The sequence below is a fragment of the Tupaia chinensis genome, unplaced genomic scaffold, assembly GCF_000334495.1.
Source record: "Tupaia chinensis unplaced genomic scaffold, TupChi_1.0 Scaffold000495_1, whole genome shotgun sequence".
NCBI lineage: Eukaryota > Metazoa > Chordata > Mammalia > Scandentia > Tupaiidae > Tupaia > Tupaia belangeri.
The window spans coordinates 922,642-941,446 of NW_006160007.1; the positions used below are offsets into that span (position 1 = coordinate 922,642).

The 18,805-nt window shown below is 46.3% G+C and overlaps 1 protein-coding gene across 1 annotated transcript in view; it reads right to left on the reverse strand.

Annotated features, from left to right (window-relative positions):
* ARHGAP44 (Rho GTPase activating protein 44) overlaps positions 1-18,805 on the reverse strand; it is a 115,047-nt gene that overhangs the window by 41,066 nt on the left and 55,176 nt on the right. The window contains exons 7-11 of the mRNA XM_006156508.3: positions 15,345-15,413; positions 13,108-13,189; positions 12,588-12,719; positions 7,381-7,488; positions 6,894-6,975 (exon numbers count right to left, since the gene is read on the reverse strand). Coding sequence (XP_006156570.1) covers positions 6,894-6,975; positions 7,381-7,488; positions 12,588-12,719; positions 13,108-13,189; positions 15,345-15,413 — 473 coding nt within the window. The remainder of the gene's footprint in view (positions 1-6,893; positions 6,976-7,380; positions 7,489-12,587; positions 12,720-13,107; positions 13,190-15,344; positions 15,414-18,805) is intronic.

Sequence of the window (18,805 nt, forward strand, 5' to 3'; positions counted from 1 at the left end):
TAGCAAGGCTTTGGAGTTGCCAGGAGTTCTACTAGTCAGGGAGTTCGAGCCTGTCCTCACTGTGGTGGAGCCTGCAGTCCAGTTCAAAGGATGTTATTTACTACATACCAAGTTCAGTGACATCGGGCATAGAATAGATGCTCAATAAAGGCCTTTTTAATAAATAGGTTACATAAAGGCAAAATAAAACATAAGAAAATCTGACCTCTCAAGACATAAGTTGGGAATAGATCATTTCCACTAACTACTGGTTTCTCCCCTGTACAAAAAGATTTACCCTAGGGTTTCTTTATCTGCAAGCCTTCTTACATATAGACTTACATTTTTAAAAATTTTTTTATTTATTTCAAGAGAGAGACAGAGAAGGAAAAAGAGAGTGATTTCTGCTCCCTCCAATCCCCCTCCATCTACTCAGCTGGAACTGTGGTTATGCCAGGCATGTTCAGACAGACCTGGGATCTGAACCTGGAGCCTCCTGAATGGCTCCAGTATCACACAGCAGAGCCCTACCACCTGCACAGCTAGGGCTGGCCCCAAATTACATTTTCTATACGTCTACATTAAGGTCTACATGGTTAGGAGGGTCCAATGCTCCATGAACCTTTTCTCTAGAAAACCTGAAGGTAGACAGCAGGGTGAGAACAACCCCCTACCACCACCACTGACTTGGGGCCCAAGGCCAGGGTGTAGCCATCATCATGGTGTTATTGCTGGGTACTGTGGATCCTCCTACAGATCCTGAAGAGGTAAGAAAAACTTCCTTTCTCCTCATTTCAACCTTGAGAAAGAGGCAGGCATTTTCCAAAAGGAATTTTAACTAGGAAACCACAGTGAAAACCCAACGTTCCACTTGGAGACAGAAAGTCAACAGATCATATTGGGTAAGTGCTGTCATTTGTCTAAAATTACTCTCCTTACAGACTCAACACAGAAGGGACTTCCTTATGCCGGTTCAGGTAAACGGGCCCTTCCTGAAGGGCTGCTGTACATCTTTTGCTTTTTGGTGAACTGGCCCATTTCCAAGTTCAATTTAATTATGTCACTCAGAAAGTTGTAATTCCTAATTCGACTAAAGGCTGGGGAAAGGGGGTTTTGTGTAGGAGGGCAAAGAAGGTCTAGCTCCATCTTAATTAGGATGTTGAGCCAATTATTTAACTCCTATGACCCTCGGTTTCCTCATCTGTACTATGAGGGCAGAAGCAGTATTTCCTCTAGAGAGCTGCTGTGAGTGTTTGAAGGGCCCAGCAGAGGTGCTGAGTCACAAACTCTCAGACAGCACCAAGCCCGAGTAGCCTCTGCAGCTGCAGTGCTGACACTGTCATGCTGAGGCACCAAACCCTGCTGCCTTTTCCACTGTTAAGTTCCCTCCAAGGTTCACGGGAGGCCACTGTCCTGGACTGAACTCCTGCTCCGGGCCCCAGCTGATGGAATCAAATCAGAATAGAGTCACTCGTGCTAACACAGTCAAACTGAACTTTGAAATGGGTCAGTTTTCCAAAAAGCAAGAAATTTACAGCAACCAATCAAAGCTCACTACCTGAGCTGGTGTGGCAAGAAGTCCTCTCTGTTCTCTTTGTTTAATAATTATTTATTTTATTAGCAGTAGTATTTTTGATTTGCTATAGGGCATATGTGCTTACCAGAGAAAGACAGAGAGAAAGAGAGAAGGAAAGTGAGAAAACAAGCCACCAGGCTTGGGATTCGAACCACAGTTGGCCATGTGGGAGTCCAGTACCTTAACCACCATGCTACCTGTTGACTTTGATTCCACTCTGTTTCAAGCCTCTAAAGAAAGTAAGTTTGAAATAACTAACCCACTTGTTCCCTACTCCTGCTTTCCTCTGTACTTTTCTGCCTATAAACTCAACTTCCTCTACTCAACCCATTGGAGCCCTCGTTCTATTTTATAGCGTAAGGTGTTGTCTGGGCCAGCTCCACAGCCTAGTGGTTAGGAGAGGTGGATCCCACACGGTCGACCACACAGTCACAACCCCAGAGAGACTTAAAAAAAATATGCCCTGTACATGCGCATGCAGGCTCCAAATCCCAACAGCATGAAGAAAGAGAGAAAGGACGGCAGTGTGACCATGCCACATTCAGGGGTGCCTCTGCCCTCTCCCTCTCTGTCTGTCTCTGTTTCTTTCTAGGCATGCAAATGCCCTCTAACAAAGTAAAACAAACGAAAAAGAATGCGGCCTTGCCCAATTCTAGTGTCAAAAATAAAAGCCAATTAGATCTTCGAGCTACATTTGTTGCGACTTCGTTTTCTGATAGGGCAGATGCTACCAACACGTGTTGAGGCTGGCCATGGTGCAGCAGTAGCACAGTGCTGCATGATGCTGGCACCACATGGGAAGGTCCTGGGACTCCCTGTCATGTCAGACACAGGTGTCCCCATGATCTGGGCTGGCTGAGGCTGGGAGTCGATTATGATGTGCAGACCCTGCTGGGAGTGCTTCTCTCTCCCTCTCTGTCTCCCTCTGTCGTGGAAGAAATCATTGTTTTTAAATCATTTAAAAAACATATAAAGAGGGTCAGCAGGAGGCATGATGGTGAAGGCGCTGGATTCCCACATGGCTGACCACAGTTCAAGTTCTGGACCTGGTGGCTTAAAAATCACAACAAACACATAGATAAATAAACACATCCTTAAAAATATATATACATTGAGCTTCCCACTGTGTCAGACACTCTCCCAAAGGCTGGAAGGTGAAGGTAATCAGAGAAGCTCACGAGCTAACCCACTGCACAAGCGACTGTGAACAAGCACCGTCAGTTCTATGCAGATTAACACAGGGAAGGAACGGATCAGACTGGGGGCTGATTCACAGCAGGCTGTCAGAGGAGACCTCTCTGAGGAGACTGCTGTTTAAGGTCTAGCCCAAATAATCAGGTTGTCTTCAGGAACAGCTGCATCAGAGGGAATAGCCACTGTGGAAGCTTCAGTATTTTTGTCCTAAGGAAGATTTCCTAACTTTTTTTTTTTCAGGTTTTTGCCAAAGGGCACCTGCAACTTGCCAGAGACAGAAAAAGGGAAAGTGAGAAACCACTCCCCAGGGAGGATGGCCATGCTGTAATCCCTTCTCCTCCATTCTCCTTTTGGGATGTTGGGTATGCATGCACACGCGCCTAGAGTACTCTTCAAGCTCCAGGGTCTGAGTCTGGAATCACAAAGTCAGCCATGTGAGAGTTCAGTGCCTCAACCACCCTGCCACCTGCTGGCCCCACTTTTTTTCTTTTTAATCTGTTTTATTTTTTATGATTGATCGTTTGCCAGAGGGCATGTATATTTGTCAGAGAGAGAGAAGGCACCCCCAGTGGGGTGTGGTCACAGTACGGTCTATCTCTTCTCTATTTCTCCTTCCCAATGAGATTTTGGGCACACTCACACAAACTCGGTGTTTTTTTCAAGCCACTGGGGCCAGGACTTGAACCAAGGTCAACCACATAGGATCTGGTTCTCCACACACAGGGCTTAACCACTGTACTACAGAGCAGGTCCAGGGTTCCTAGCTTTGGAGCTCTGCCTCTTGAATCCTCTTTCAGGTGACCCTCAGCCTCTCGGCTACTGTAAGGCTCTATTCTGCACTTCATTTATGTAGCTTCCAGTGATGCGTCTTTGAGCCCCAGCCATTCCACACTATCCTGACCACCTGTAACTTAAGCCATTGCTGCTTCCTAAGCTCTACCTCCATCTTGATGTCTTATCAACAGCAGGCCTGTCTGTATCCTGCTGAGTCTGCCAGAGCGTAATCCCTGCTGAGGACAGTGTTGTCCTCTGGTGAACCTCGGCTTCACAGAAGGTCAATGGTTATCAACTTAAAAGCTCTGAGAGCTTCGAAACACAGAACCCAAACCCATTCCAGCAGAACCTTTGAAAAAGGTTCAGGCATTGCTCTCTCTTAAAAGCTTCCCAGGAGACTGTGCACACATAGGACTGGAAACCACTGCCCTAGGTAAAGGGCTTTCTTCGGATGGTGCGACCTCAGTGGCAGGAGCCATTGCCCCTAAGAGTCTTAAGCCCAGCATGCCTATCCTTCCATGGCAGAGCTAAGTCCTCAATTTTCCGTGGTTCAGACACACTGATCTCAGGCTGGCAGATGGCATGGTGGTTAACGGGCTGGATTCCCACCTGGCTGACCACAGTTACAAATCCCGGATCCAGCACTTTCCTCTTCTTTCTCTCTCTCATTCTGGTTTTAAAAAAGTAAATAAAATTAAATATAATTCTGTAAAAAAAAGACACTGATCTCACTGAGATCAGGGTCATTCCTATTTCCTGACAGAGACCCCCCCCCTTCACGAATGAAGTAGGGACCACAGTGTTTCTGACAGGTCCCCAGGCATGAGGCTCTCTCCACTTTCTCTAGCTTCATATCCATCAAGATCACTTCCTCGAGGAGTCTTCAAAGTTCGTGGAACATGTGTATTCTGAAAAAACTACACATAGATTTCAAAATGGGTTTGCACCGAAATATTTGTATTTTAATTCCATTTTCTGTGACGTTTTAAGTCTCTTCTAATATTCAGTAAAGGAGTGGTCATTTCCATCCCAAAGTATGTTCTCACTTGACTTTGCCCCTAGGAGCACTTTAGGGCCTAGACAGGCATAAAGGGCCCTGGCTAGGCTCTTGGGCTCTGGGCCAGACTCCTGGGTTCGAATTCTCCTCTGTCACTGACTAGCGGGCAAGGATCCTGCCGCTGCATACCTGCCCAGATTCCTCGCCTGTCAGATGAGGGAAACAACAGCCCGCTTCATAGGGTGTGCAAATAAATGAGTGGGAAACATAAATGAGCTGATCGCAATGCCAGGACGTTAATATAAAATGAGCCATTTATTTATGTATCATCACAGAACACAAAATAAACTCAGTGAGATGTAAGGGTAGCATGCACTCAGCTACTCTTTTATTTATTTATTTATTTATTTATTTATTTATTTATTTATTTATTTATTTATTTTGGGGCCACCGGGTCCAGGACACGAACTGCAGTCGACTACGTGGGAGTCCAGCGACATAGCCATTACACTAACTGCTGGTTCCCAGCTACTCTTTTTTTTTTAAAAAAAATGCATACTCTATTCTACTTTGGAAAACATATAACACCAAAGTTAAAAACATAAAGGTCAGAGAAGAAGCCCATGGAGTGATGGTAAAAGGGGATGGATCTCACATGGCCAGCTATGGGGTTTGAGTCAAGAGTCTGGTATCCTGAGAAACGTACTGTATGTGTGTGTGTGTGTGTGTGTGTGTGTGTCCAAAACCTCAGGAGGAGGGAGAGATGGAGAGCAGACTGTGGCGTGACCATCCCCCAAGGTGGAGGGTGCTGTCTCATTTCCCTCTCTCTGTCTCTCTCTGTCTCTCTTGAGGAGCACCACACAACCTCTGAGAAATTAAATAGAAAACCACTTACAGAAGAAGGATAAAAAGAAAGAAAAATTAATAATAAAAAAATATGCTCTAGGGTATGTGTGCTTGCCAGAGAGAGAGAAAGAAAGAAAGAAAACAGCCCACAATGAGGGGTGGTCATGGCACAATTCCTTCTCTTCCACCTCTCCTTTCAGGTTTCTGGATCCACACGTACACATGCCCAGTGGTTTTTTTTTTTGTTTTGTTTTGTTTTCCCCAAGCTTCCAGGTCTGAGACTCAAACAGCACAGTGGTCCAGAAAAAAATATTTTTACTCAAGTATGTGTTTGTATTGTATGCTGTATTATTACAAAAAGAATCACAATGTAAAAAAAAAAAGTTTATAAAGTAAATAAGTTATAGTAAACTATAGTTACTTTATTACTAAAGGAAGAAATTTAAATAAACTTAACCTAGTCTAAGTGTGCAGTGTTTACAAAGTCTACAGCAGCGTAGGTAATGTCCCAGGCCTTCATGTTCACTCACTCTCCCAGAGCACCTGTTACTTCTGCAAATTCTATTCATGACACGTGCCCTGCACAGGTGGGGCATTTTTAATCTTTTAAATAGAATCTTTGCTGTATCTTTTCTCTTCTCTTTTCTTTCTCTCTCTTTCTTCTTTTCCTCCTTTTTTTTTTTAATTAATTAATTAATTTATTTATTTTTTTTGAGAGATTTTCACTGTAGGGCACGTGCGCTCGCCAGACAGACAGAGAGAGACATAGAGACAGGAAGCGAGAAATCACCCCCCAGGGGGGATGGTCACGCCGCAATCCCTTCTCCTCCATTCTCCTCTCGGGATCTTGGGCACGCACGCACACGCGCCCGGCGTGAGTTTTAAGCCACCGGGTCCGGGACACGAACCACGGTCGACTACGTGGGAGTCCAGCGACATAGCCATTACGCTAACTGCTGGTTCCCTCCTCTTTTTTTTTTTTTTTAAAAAAAACTTTGCTATAGGACATGTGTGCTTACCTGAGAGAGAGAAAGAAGAGCGAGCAATCACCCCCACCCACTGGGGGGATGACCATGCCACAATCCCTTCTCCTCCACTCTTTTCTTGGGACTTTGGGAATACATGCACACATGCCAGTGTATTTTTTAAACATCTGGGTCCAGGACTCAAACTGTGCAGTCAGCCATGTGGGATTCAGGTACCTTAACTGCCACATCACCTGGCTGGCCCATTACTGTACCTTTTCTACCCTTAGGCATGTGTAGACACATCCACTTTCCACTGTGCTGCTGTCGTCTACGGCGCTCAGTACAGTAACGTGATTATGGGTCTGTAGCCTGGGAGGACAGGCTGCACCACATAGCCTGGGTGTGTGGCAGACTAGACCCTCTGGGTTTGTGATGTGCCCTCTGCGATGTTTGTACTATGGCACCTTCTCAGACTGTATACCTGCTGTTAGAGGCTGAACAACTGTCCTTTCAAATAACCTCCAGCCCCACAAGACACTTCGAAACAGAGGGTACTCACTTGGAAGCCTGGATCCACTCGTCATAGAGTTCGAAGGTCATGAGTGGTTCCGGCAACTCTCGGAGGTAAGATTTCAAGGCTCCTGGGCAGAAACACAATATTGGCCGTGAGCTGTCAGGACCACAGCTGAGCAAAAGCCCCAGGAGCCTGCCTACAAGTCCCACCAGCCTGCCTTACTCGTGTGAGAGTTCCACCTGGAGACCATCTCTCTGGCTAACGACACAAGTCAAATGGTGGCTACCTACAATGGATGGATCCAGGGCTCTGGCAGGAGGACCTGGGTTAGCAATCACATTGGCCTCCCCCTCTTATTTCTCCTGTCATCCCATCTTCTCTTGACACATGGCGAGGCCTTCCTTCAGGGGAACGTAGCTACCAGGCCCTCTGAAGCTTGTTGGAAGACACCGGCCCGAGTGTCCCTGACACCCCGTCCTTGTGAGTCCCTAGAGACCTAGGAGCACCTTCCCGAGAGGCCGTGGGGACCCACCTGCTATGGCGTGGGGGTCCGCTGAGTACTCCTGCACGTCCACCACACAGCAGTCCAGTGCAGCTTTCAGCTTCTTCAGCTTGGAGGCCGAGGAACCGGGAGGACCCCCTACCAATAGGACAGAGGCTCAGTGGATGCTCCAGCGACTCAAAGGCCCAAGAGCAAAACAACAGATGGACAGACAGAAAGTCTACCCATTCCTTTCCTGCACTTTGTCCAACACCACTTTCAATACTGCAGCTGCCCGTTTTTATGTGTCTCTTCCTTCAGACTTAAGCAACTGTACAGCAGGGACCAGGCTGTATCCACTACGGTGTGCTCATGGCCTAGTGGGAGGTGCACCGCTGGTTCAGGGAGCATTCCTTTTTTACATTCAAATCATGCTACCTCTTTCCCATGAATCACTACACCCCAGGTGGACAACTGCAGTTCAAGTCCCCACCTGGAGGCTTGAAAATCACACTAGGTGCATGTATGTGCATTTCCAAAATCCCAGGAGAATGGAGAAGGGATTGCAGTGTGGTCATCCCCCCCAGAGGGTGATTTCTCATTTTCCCTCTCACTGTCTCTCTCTGTCTCTCACCAGCAACTGCATGTACCCTATGGCAAAAACCTAGAAAAAAATAATAAAAATAAATAAGTACACTTAAGGATGGAATATCTGCTCAAGACAGATGAGAATGTAAAGAGGTCTATAGCATGTCTGTGTGTTTTGGGGAGGGCTGGGAGGCACCAGGGCTATGCTTTTAGATTAAAGAAAGTCTATGTCGTCAGGGGAAGGGGAGATCTCTTTTGTCCTTTCACATTCCATTCTTTTTATTTTTCTTTTAAGACAAAGTCTCGTATCATGATCTTCCTGCCTCAGTCTCCCATGTAGCTGGGACTACAGGTACTCTGGTTTTCAGGGTGTGCCAGAAACAGGACCCGGGCCTCCCATGTGACCTCAGTCTGCTGGGTAACAGCATCTACCAGCACGTACTACCATAGCTGGGCCTCCGTGTCCCATTCTTAAGAGTTAAATTCAGGAAACCAGCAGTTAGCGTAATGGCTATGTCGCGGGACTCCCACGTAGTCGACCGCGGTTCGCGTCCCGGACCCGGTGGCTTAAAACTCACGCCGGGCGTGTGTGCGTGCATGCCCAAGATCCCGAGAGGAGAATGGAGGAGAAGGGATTGCAGCGTGGCCATCCCCCCAGGGGTTGATTTCTCGCTTTCTGTCTCTCTGTCTCTGTCTGTCTGCCCTACAGCGAAAACCTCTCCAAAAAAGAAAAAAAGTTACATTCAAATCATGCTACCTCTTTCCCATGAATCACTACACCCTGTAGAGGACAAATGCAGCTCAGAGTTGGACGGACTCCCCCCACACACCCCACTCACAGGAAAGTTAGACACAGGCTGAAGCTCTGCTGATTTCTGTTTCACCTTAACTCCCGCAGTGTGGGATGCAACCCACACACTGAGAAATAAGTGGGCAGAATATTCCCTGCTCTTTACCCCTTTTTATTTTTTTTAAGGTTTTCGCCATAATACATGTGCTTGCTGGAGAGAAACAGAGAAAGAGAAAGTAAGAAATCACCCTCCCAGGGAGATGGCCACCTGCAATTCCTTCTTCTCTAGCTTCCCCCTTGGGATTTTGGGCATGCACACACAAGTTCCCCATATGATTTTTTTTTTAAAGAATTATTTTATTTAACTTTATTTATTTTCTTTTTAAAAATTTTTTTTTCTTTTTTTTTTTTCTTTTTGGAGAAGTTTTTGCTATAGGGTGTGTGCGCTTGCCAGACAGACAGAGACAGAGACAGAAAGTGAGAAATCACGCCCCAGGGTGGATGGCCATGCCGCAATCCCTTCTCCTCCAGTCTTCTCTCGGGATCTTGGGCACACACACACATGCACCCGGTGTGAATTTTAAGCCACTGGATCCGGGACGTGAACCATAGTCGACTACGTGGGAGTCCAGCAACATAGTCATTATGCTAACTGCTGGTCCCTAAAAAATGTTTAATTTGACCAAAGCAGGACAGAAATAGAGAGAGAGAGCTAGATAGTGAGAAAAAGCCACCAGAAGATCCAGGACTCGAACTGTGGTTAGTCAAGTGAGAGTCCAGTCCCTTTAACCACCACACCACCTGCTAGCTCCAGTGCCCAGTATGATTTCTTAAGTCACAAGTCTGGGATACCAATTGCAGCCAATCACGCGGGAGTCCTATACCCTAACCACCATGCCACCTGCTGGCCCTGATCGTTTATCTTTTATTACCATTCAGACTTCCCAGTTCCTTTAGAAGAAATTGGCCTTGGTCTGGAACACTGAGCTTTTGGCCTATTAGATTGCTCACTCCATTCTCAATATATGGTATACCAGATAGACGGGTATCCAAAGCTCTTTGGCGTTTATGCAAGGAAGCAACATGAATACGTGTGGACCAGTACATTAGCAAGGTTGCTACAACAAAGAGGACACACTACAGAATGCATTACAAGAGTGACTTAGAGCCTCACAAAACCAGGCCATAACCATGTAAGAAGAACCAAGAGTATTTGGTAAGGACACCACCACAGAGAAGGAAATCGAGCTCTCAAATATAAGCTCTCAGGTATTTGATTCTATAACTGAGAACACTGTTCCATTGTGTGAAGCAGGAAGAGGAGGGGGTTATTAAGAGAACGAGTGAGTCCAGTGTTAGAGAAAAACTGACATAGAAATGACGTGGCATGGCTGCAAACAAAGCAGTGGAACCTTTCCACAGGGCACAGGAGGACACCTCGCTGAAGCTCTAGGACAGGATGATGACACTGCAGGAGAGGTCAGACAGAGAGGGGGCAAGAGAGTGCTGCATTAGTAACACGGCAGGCAGTGACGTGGTCACTGAGGCTGGGCCCAAGTCATCAGATTTGGCCATCTGGGGTCTCTGGGGATCACTGTAGGCAGTTTTAACCCAGCAGGGACGCAGAAGTGACACTCTCAGATGGATATCCATGAATAAGTAGTGGTTAGGATGCAGGGGCAGCAAATGTTGAGAGCTATTTTAAGAAACTGAGTAGCATACAAAACAAGACCAAAGAGCTAGGCAAGGCTGTGAGGATGTCGCTGGGCTGAAACAGGATAGTCTTTTCCAGGCTAGGCCACTGAGCGTTTTTATAACCAGATGAAAAGAGCTGATGCAAAGGAGGGAAAATGCAAGTGAAGGTGTGAGGTCTGGGGAAGGCAGAATGGCCTGGAAAGGGCAGAGACCGGAGAACCAGGAGACAGCGCAGAAATTTCCGAGTGCGCCCATTCTTCAAGAATCAGTTTACACTAATGAGATATTTGATGATATTAATAAATCGGTGTTACTTTTTAGATATCGTGTTACTATAGCTATAGTTAAAAACATTCCTTATCTTTTAGAGAACATACTTAAGTATTATAAATGAAGCGATATGTCTGAGATTGCTTCAAAATACCCAAGATAGGGATATGGGCGCAGGAAATGGAGACAGATGAAACAAGATTGACCATGAGCTGGGTGAGGAAGCTCCTTATCTTGATGTGTTTCGGTTTCTCTATGATTTAAAAAAAAAAGTGAAGAGAGAAAAAAAAAGGCCCACTTCACCCCCTTCCATGAGACTTCTGTCAGGGCTAGAGTGTTCAGGTAACTTCTCATTTTTTCATTGATAACAAACGTGACCCTGCCTGTGGTCAGGGCCAGCTCTGCAGCATAGTGGTTAAATGTAGGGAACCAGATCTCCCGTGACCCACTGTGGTTTGAATTCTGGCCTAGCAGGTTGAAAAACACACTGGGCACATGTGTGTGTGTCCAAAATTTTGATGGATGGAGAAATGGACAGAAAAGGACTGCAATCTGACCACACCCCACTAGGGGGTTGCTTGCTCTCTCCTTCTCTCTGGCAAGCACCTGTACCCTCTGGCAATGAAAACAATTAGTAAAATAAATATGGTCAAAAAATACCTCTATTTCCACTCCTCTTTAATGCCCAGCATCTAGGCGGCCTGGCACAGGGGAAGTGACTAACACACACCTGAATGCACTCTGGCTCCTCACAGTTTGCCCTAAACACTCACGCTGACTGAAGGGCTTACGGGCAGTCTGAGATTAAGCAGGGCTATCTGGTAGAGAGGTGTCAGTCGGCAGTCCCCCATTAAATCTGCAAGTCCCCATCTCACTTTGTTCAGCAATAAAACGCTTAGCATGCCCCCAAATTAGTATTGATTGATTAGAGGATAGAGTGGAGACGTTAAAATAGCCTATGGAAAAACCAAAGATGAGACCTATCTCCTAGGAAACGATTTGCACAGCAATAAAAACAACAGGCACCACCAATTTCTCATAGACCTTTATCACACGCGGGTCTTAAAAGGTACTTTCTAATGTCTCTATCAATCACATGCTCAAGATCTTTAAGAAAGAGTTAGACAGAAAAGGTTTAAGAGTTCTATTTTGAAAATCAACTTATTAAGCAAAAGGAGGAAGAGGAGCAAGAGGAGAAGTAAAAAGTAAAAAGATTACAAGAAGAAAGAAGTAGAAGAGAAAGAGGAAGAGGAGGAAGAAGAAGAGAAAGAGGAAGAAGCAGAAGTACTGGGTCATCAGAAAAGTCATAGTGCATTTTTTTTTTGTAGAGGTTTTTGCTAAAGGGCACGTGCGCTCGCCAGAAAGACAGAGAGAGACAGAGAGATAGAAAGCGAGAAATCACACCCCGGGGGGATGGCCATGCCGCAATCCCTTCTCCTCCATTCTCCTCTTGGGATCTTGGGCACACACGCACACGCACCCGGAGTGAGTTTAAGCTACAGGGTCCGGGACTTGAACTGCTATCGACTACATGGGAGTCCAGCGACATAGCCATTACGCTAACTGCTGGTCCCTCACGGTGCATTTTTGCACAGAAAAATACATTGTGACTTTTCCAACGATCCAATAGTAGCAGTCTCAGAATACTGAAACATCAAATCACATTAAACATGAAGGAAGAACAGCTAGAATGTGGCCACTAACTCCCTGTAGCCAGCCAATGTCAATCTCTCACAAAGGCTCATGGGAAAAATGCAGGACCGATCAGCGTTCTACAGGAGACAGGGCTGCCCCACATTCTGCATTTCAGCATGTCTAAGTTTGCAGACTGAGGTGGGGACGACCCAGGAGGCCTGGAGGTTCTGTCTCATGGAGCAGGAGACTCACTCGGGGCTGGGTTTGGCAGCTCTCACACCCACCTCCTCCTGCATCCCACACTCCAGCAGCATTGTCACGCATGCCTCGATGGGGAAGGCGATCTCCCGGCCGCTGATCATAAGGTGCTCCTCCAGTGGCTTCCCAAAGGAAGGCTTCTCTACCCAAGCCTCTGAGGGAGAGGGGCAAGAGAGGTGTCAGTCGGCAGGTTACACGAGTTGCTCTTGTTGGCTGCACTCTCTTCTCTGGTCATCCTGACTCTAAGATGATCAAAGCAATGGAGGCCCAGCTGGGATTCTGTTCTTGTGGTTTGGGGGAATGATGAGAGGAACACAGAGGATGGGTGAGCAGCCAGCTGTGTTACACGCACTCGTCCACATACTTCCATGCACCCGACTGGCCCCCATGGAGGAAGGGGTAGCGTGAGTGTGCTCTGCTCACTAACTGGATCAAAGCTCCAGCCTGGGATGTCCCAGTGGCTCACCTACACATGAGCTGCTCTCACTGGGCAAGGCAAGCAGGCTCTCCCGTGCTCGCTCTGCAACAAGGGCTGCACTTACCCTGTTGTGCTTTTATCTGAGGCAACACCGCCTGCAACAGTGTCAGTGACTTCCTGTGGTATTCCGCTTGCACTTCTATGAGCTGAGAAAACACAAAGCAAGTTACCTTTGCCTCGGGTTCGAGAACATGGGCTGCTATGGCCTGGCACGTAGAGAATTCTGCAAGAAGGAACTTAAGAGATGGGGGAGGAGTTGGGGCCCTCTGCCCCCTCCTCCAGGCCACTCCGTTTGATGGGCATGCCTTCTCTATTGCCTCTGTGACAAAGGAGTCACCACAGTGGAAATGTGGGAGGCAGGAGAACACTGAAGGAATGGGGGGGACTACCCCAGAGCCAAGGCCTGGCCTAGAGAACCAGCATTTGCACCCCACTCTCAAAGCAAAAGATAACAAGGACACATGCAACACCAGGGGACCACATGTAGAGGCTCATTTGCCTCCAAGATAACACAGGTGAAATGTCCTTAACCCGGATACAGCTGGGTGTCTGCCGAGTTAGTGTAACATGGAACTGATCAGAAAACTTGTGGCTTGACCCACAGTTCTCTTCAAGGATACCTTGGGTGGTAAAACTGCTTTGGACATGATCATCCCATTAAGGAAAAGCAGCTGACAGATGGAGAAGAACAGTTGAACATCTGTGAACAAGAGTTATCTCATGTGTTTCTGAATTTCCCTCTCCCATCCCAAGCATCAGATATGCGTAGGGGACGGAAATCAGTGTTCGAATATCTGGTGTCAACGGGAGCCACCATTGTCCCCAAGTAAAACGAAAGTACATCTAACCCGGGTTTTTGTTATTGCTTCAAATCGTGATGTTAAGTGGTATACAAATGATGATTAGGCAATCTAGTAAAGATTGGGACGTCAATAAGTCCCTTCATTTCAGAAATGCTAAAATTAAACAACAAATAAAACCAGCGGGATATACTTGAAAAAAAAAAACACTATTTAAAAAGAAACTTTCCAAGTTGGGCCTAATATATTAGCTTTTTTCAGGGTAGAAGGGACGCTTCTGTAGACCAAACCTCTAACAAAGATGGTGGAAACTGCTACTAGCTCCCCACGGTCCCGCTATCCTCCTCAATGTATTTAAACTTTTTAGGATTTCTCCTTATTTTTATTTTTCCTCTTTGCCTTCCTTCCCCATCATTCCTTCACTCTCTTGATCCTAAAGAAGAGCTTTTAAGTCTTAGCATTTCATTTCCAACTTCCAACCAAGGCGAACATAACTGTTTTGTTTTAATTTTGGGGTGTGTGTGTGCGTGTGTGTGTATGTGCATGTGGTGTTTTAGACGGGGTCTCACCATGTCGTGACTCTCCTGTTTCAGCCTCCTGAGTAGTTGGGCCCACGGTCATCTCACTGCATCTTGGTTTTTAGGGTGGACTGAAAATGGAATGTGGGTTTCCACTGTGGCCTCAGCTTACCCGTGTCCGGTGCATATGACGCATATGCTACCATGGCTGGGCCACAACCATTTTTATCATTTGTTTTTTTGTTTTGTTTTGTTTTTTTCTTCCTCAAAGTTATTGTGTGGTTTTTTTTTTTTTTTTTTTTTTTTTAATCTTTCCTTGCATTTACCCTGGTAAACAGCGAGGGTCTAATTATCTGGACCAGATTATGCAAATTTAGATGACTCAGATCCTGCTTCTCAGTCTCTAAAGCTGCTTTGGTGGTTGGTTGCCAGGCAGAACAACAGACCACATCAATCCTTGTTTAGCTATCTGTCACTGTCTGTAACAAAAATCAAGAATTTAAAAAATGTGCTGGGGCAGGAGGGTGGTTCTCTTTCTGTTCTCCTCAAGTCCTTGGTTGTCATAGGTCACAGTGTCTGGATGCTGGTCCTGCTGACATTTGGGGTGAGGGGATTCGTCATGTGGGCACTGTCCTGCTTAGTGCAGGCTATTTGGCAGCACCGCTGGTCTCCACCCCCTAAATGTCAGCAGCACTTCCCTCCGCAGCTGCGACAACCCAAAATGTCTCCGGGTATTGCTAAATGTCCACTGTAAAAGGGGCCAAATCGCTCCTGGTTGAAGCCACTGTAGCGACTGAGGTGCAGAACACTCGGGGATGCCTGAATAACTCTACAAGGCGTGATGAGAAGCCAGGGTTATTCACAGGTGAACAAAGCTCCACTCTTGCTGTGAATGCCCTGGGTTCCATGCCCACACTCCATTCCCATCTGCACCACGGCGCTTGCAAAGAACTCTGAGCCATCTCACCTTTCTGGACTCTTACCGTTTGAAAGTAGTTTGCATAGTCAATTTCTTTGGCCACAAAACTGTACATGTCAGCTGAGAGCTGGTCCTGTGTAAGCAAAATAAACAACTAAGTTGTAAAACACAGAAAGCGGACGAGAGCAAAGGCCGGAGTCTAGACGTCCCTGGAGAAAGAGACGTAAACACTGTTTCACCTCCTTTTTCATCATGCTTATTAACATGCGGCAAACGTCTCCCATGGGCATTTCCATGTTTCCCAACCACAGCTCTAGAGAATATGTGTGAAAAGAACACCTCTGCCTGGAGTTTCCCCAGGGATTTTAACATAGGGGCCACATCTTGAATCAAAGTCAAAGCTGGGGCGGGGGCGTGAGGTGCCAACACTCTATGTCCTCACAGCTGGGCCACGTTCAGAAGCAAGCTCCAGGAACGCACTGCACTGTCACCTCCTCATTCTGCCATTTCTTCTCTTTAATTAGTCAAGGTTGTTTTCCTTCATTCTCAACATTAATGGGCTATCACGAGCATATGAGAAAGAGATGAAAATGCTCCCATTGGAGAGGGCAGGGGCACGGGGACCTGCTGACTCAATGCTTGGCAAAACCTGGACTTGTCCAACGGTGCACACAAATCTAATAGTGTCCACCCTCCTTGGCCACTGGCTCTCCACAGGACCGGGTAGCCTTGACCTAAAGCTGCACAGGAATCTGGAATGCTTTGTCCTCTGAGAAGAACAGTTTCCTGTTCCAACAGAAATGCCCATAACATCACAGAATGAAAGTGCAATTTGCAGGACCATGCCGGAGCACAGTGGTGATGTAAACTCACATGGGGTTTGTGTCCAGGAGCTTCCCTGGGCACATGTGTGCCCATGTGTGCCCATGCTCAGGGCTGGCTGGGGGTAGACTGCAATGTGAAGTCGCTACTGGCGATGCCTGCCTCTGTCTCTGTCTCTTTCAAGGATGAAATAAATAAGCTTAAGAACAAGGGGACCAGCAGTTAGCATAATGGTTATGTCGCTGAACTCCCATGTAGTCGACCGTGGTTTGAGTCCCGGACCTGGTAGCTTAAACTCAAACCAGGTGCATGTGCATGCGTGCCCAAGATCCCAAGAGGAGAATGGAGGAGAAGGGATTGTGGCCTGGCCATCCCACCTGGGGGGTGATTTCTCACTTTCTGTCTCTCTGTCTCTGTCTGTCTGGTGAGCGCACATGCCCTATAGCAAAAACCTCTCCAAAAAAAAAAAAAAAAGGAAGAAGGACATGTGGTGCAGGATGGAGCCTCTGTCACTTACTATCCGTGAGCATGTCACATCTCTGAGCTTGCTTGCACAAATCATATGACCTCTAAAGTTCTTCCCTGTTCAACAGCCTTGGGCTAGAGAGTCTCAGAAGAAATGTGCACTTGAGGAGAAAACAGCCTACGTGTTCAAGTGGAGGCCAACGTGACCACAGCACAAGAAAGCCCACCTAGGGCCTGAACGAGTGAGAGCAGGATCTGCACGCTGCAGGCAGACTCAGATGCATGAAACCTCAAGGAAGCCACACCAACCCCCAGCCCCATCTCTCCAGCTGCCAGCAAAGCTGGTGCTCAGGAAGGGTGGGTCGGGCTGGAGCAATCTCCTTCTTTGCCAGTGTCCGTGACAGGAGAGCAATTGCTGGGCATGTCATTCAGGGGTTCCTGTCCATGAGGCAACAGAACCAAGTCACGGAGCAAAGATTTTCTGCTGAGATCTAAGCACAGAATAGACCATGCTAGGCTTGCTCCAGTTTCAGAGACTGAAATCATGGAAAATCAATGAACATCACTGAGAACGTGCAGGTGTCAGGGAGGCGTGACGTTACACAGCATTCTTGTCTAACGCTCTTAGGTAAGTATTAAATTTCCAGTTTCAGATTAGAAGGTAACAAGAGCTCAAGGACCTCAAGTACTTGCCGACCTTGGTCACAAAGTGCTTAGCGTAGTAGAGGTTTAACTATTTGCTGAAGAAAGAAGGGCAGTGAAGCTCAGAGATGATAAGTTTCCCAAAGCATAAAATGGGCTTGAAGACCATCTAGGCTCCCTTTCACCAGGAGATCCCTTAGGCGAATGCATTTGTAGGGCTGCCTGAGTCTATCAAAGGTTGAAGACCAAGCTGTGATGGGGAGGGACCTCCCGGGCCATCCTGCAGCAGCTCTGTTTGGGAGATGCTCATCACCAGCCTGGCAGTGTAAGGGTGATTTCAAGTTGGAAAACAGCAGAGGTGAGTGATTAAAGTGGCTGGGCAGACAGAGAAAAAGAGGGTAACTCCTGAGGGACTAAATGCCACATCAAATACTCCTTCGGCATCTCAGCCTTTGAGCTTTTCCAACAAATGAACTTAGAGAAATGTGTATGTGCCCTTAGGAAGATGATTAGGGCCCTGCGTGCTAATCAGCTAACAACACATACCAAATAAATCACACTGTCAGTAAGAAATAAAAGTGGAAACTAGAAATGACATTGCCATTTATCTGAATCATTTTCTTTTTGAAAAGAAAAGAAAAAAAAAAACCTTTTTATCCATAATTACCAGAGTTACATATTTTTGTTTTCGTTTTTCAGTTTTTGCCACAGGGTGCATGCATTCACTAGAAAGAGACAGGGAGAGACAGAGAGGAAATGTGAAAGTCACTCCCTGGGGAGAGAGGGGGTGGCCACATCACAGTCCCTTCTTCTCCATTCTCCTCTCAGGATTTGGGGCATGCGTGTACACATGCCCACCATGACTTTCAAGTCACCTGGTTTGGACTCAAACTATGGCTGGCCATGTGGGAACCCAGTGCCTTAACCACTATACCATCTGCTGGCCCTGAGTGACTTGTATTTTAAAAAATCAAGTTTCTTGATGTTGCAATTAATCCACACTGAGAAAAATATAAAGTAAATAACTAAGTTCACCTATCATCTCCCCAGGTACAGCTAACCACTAAAAAACCATGAGGTTTGGTTGTTTTGTATCTATACTAAATGGTCATATATTTTTGCATAATTACTTAACAAAGGGGAAAAAAAAAGCCAGACTACTTTGTAGCTCATTTGCCCCCAGATAACAGGCTTCCTCATAGTCACATGATATTTATCACATGAATAAATTGTGCTTCTCATTTTTCACTATCACACTAAAACCTAACATCAATCTGTTTATACAGGTTTTCATCCATCTCTTGATTATTTTCCTATGATAAACTCTGCAGTTAAAATTAATTCTGATTACATAATTCTTTATAGTTAAAAAAATTAGAAAGATAACAATGAATTGAGACATTAGGATTTCTGATACATACTGTCAAACAACCATCAGAAAAGATTCCACTTTTGCCCAACTGATGCACAGTGGGTAACAACCTGAACCACAGTGTTAGAAGTCACGCAGCTGACCACAGTTTGGATCCCTGGGTGGGCTTGAAACATGTGCTGATATTCACACATGACTAAGATCCTCTGGAGCTGGAGGGCTGG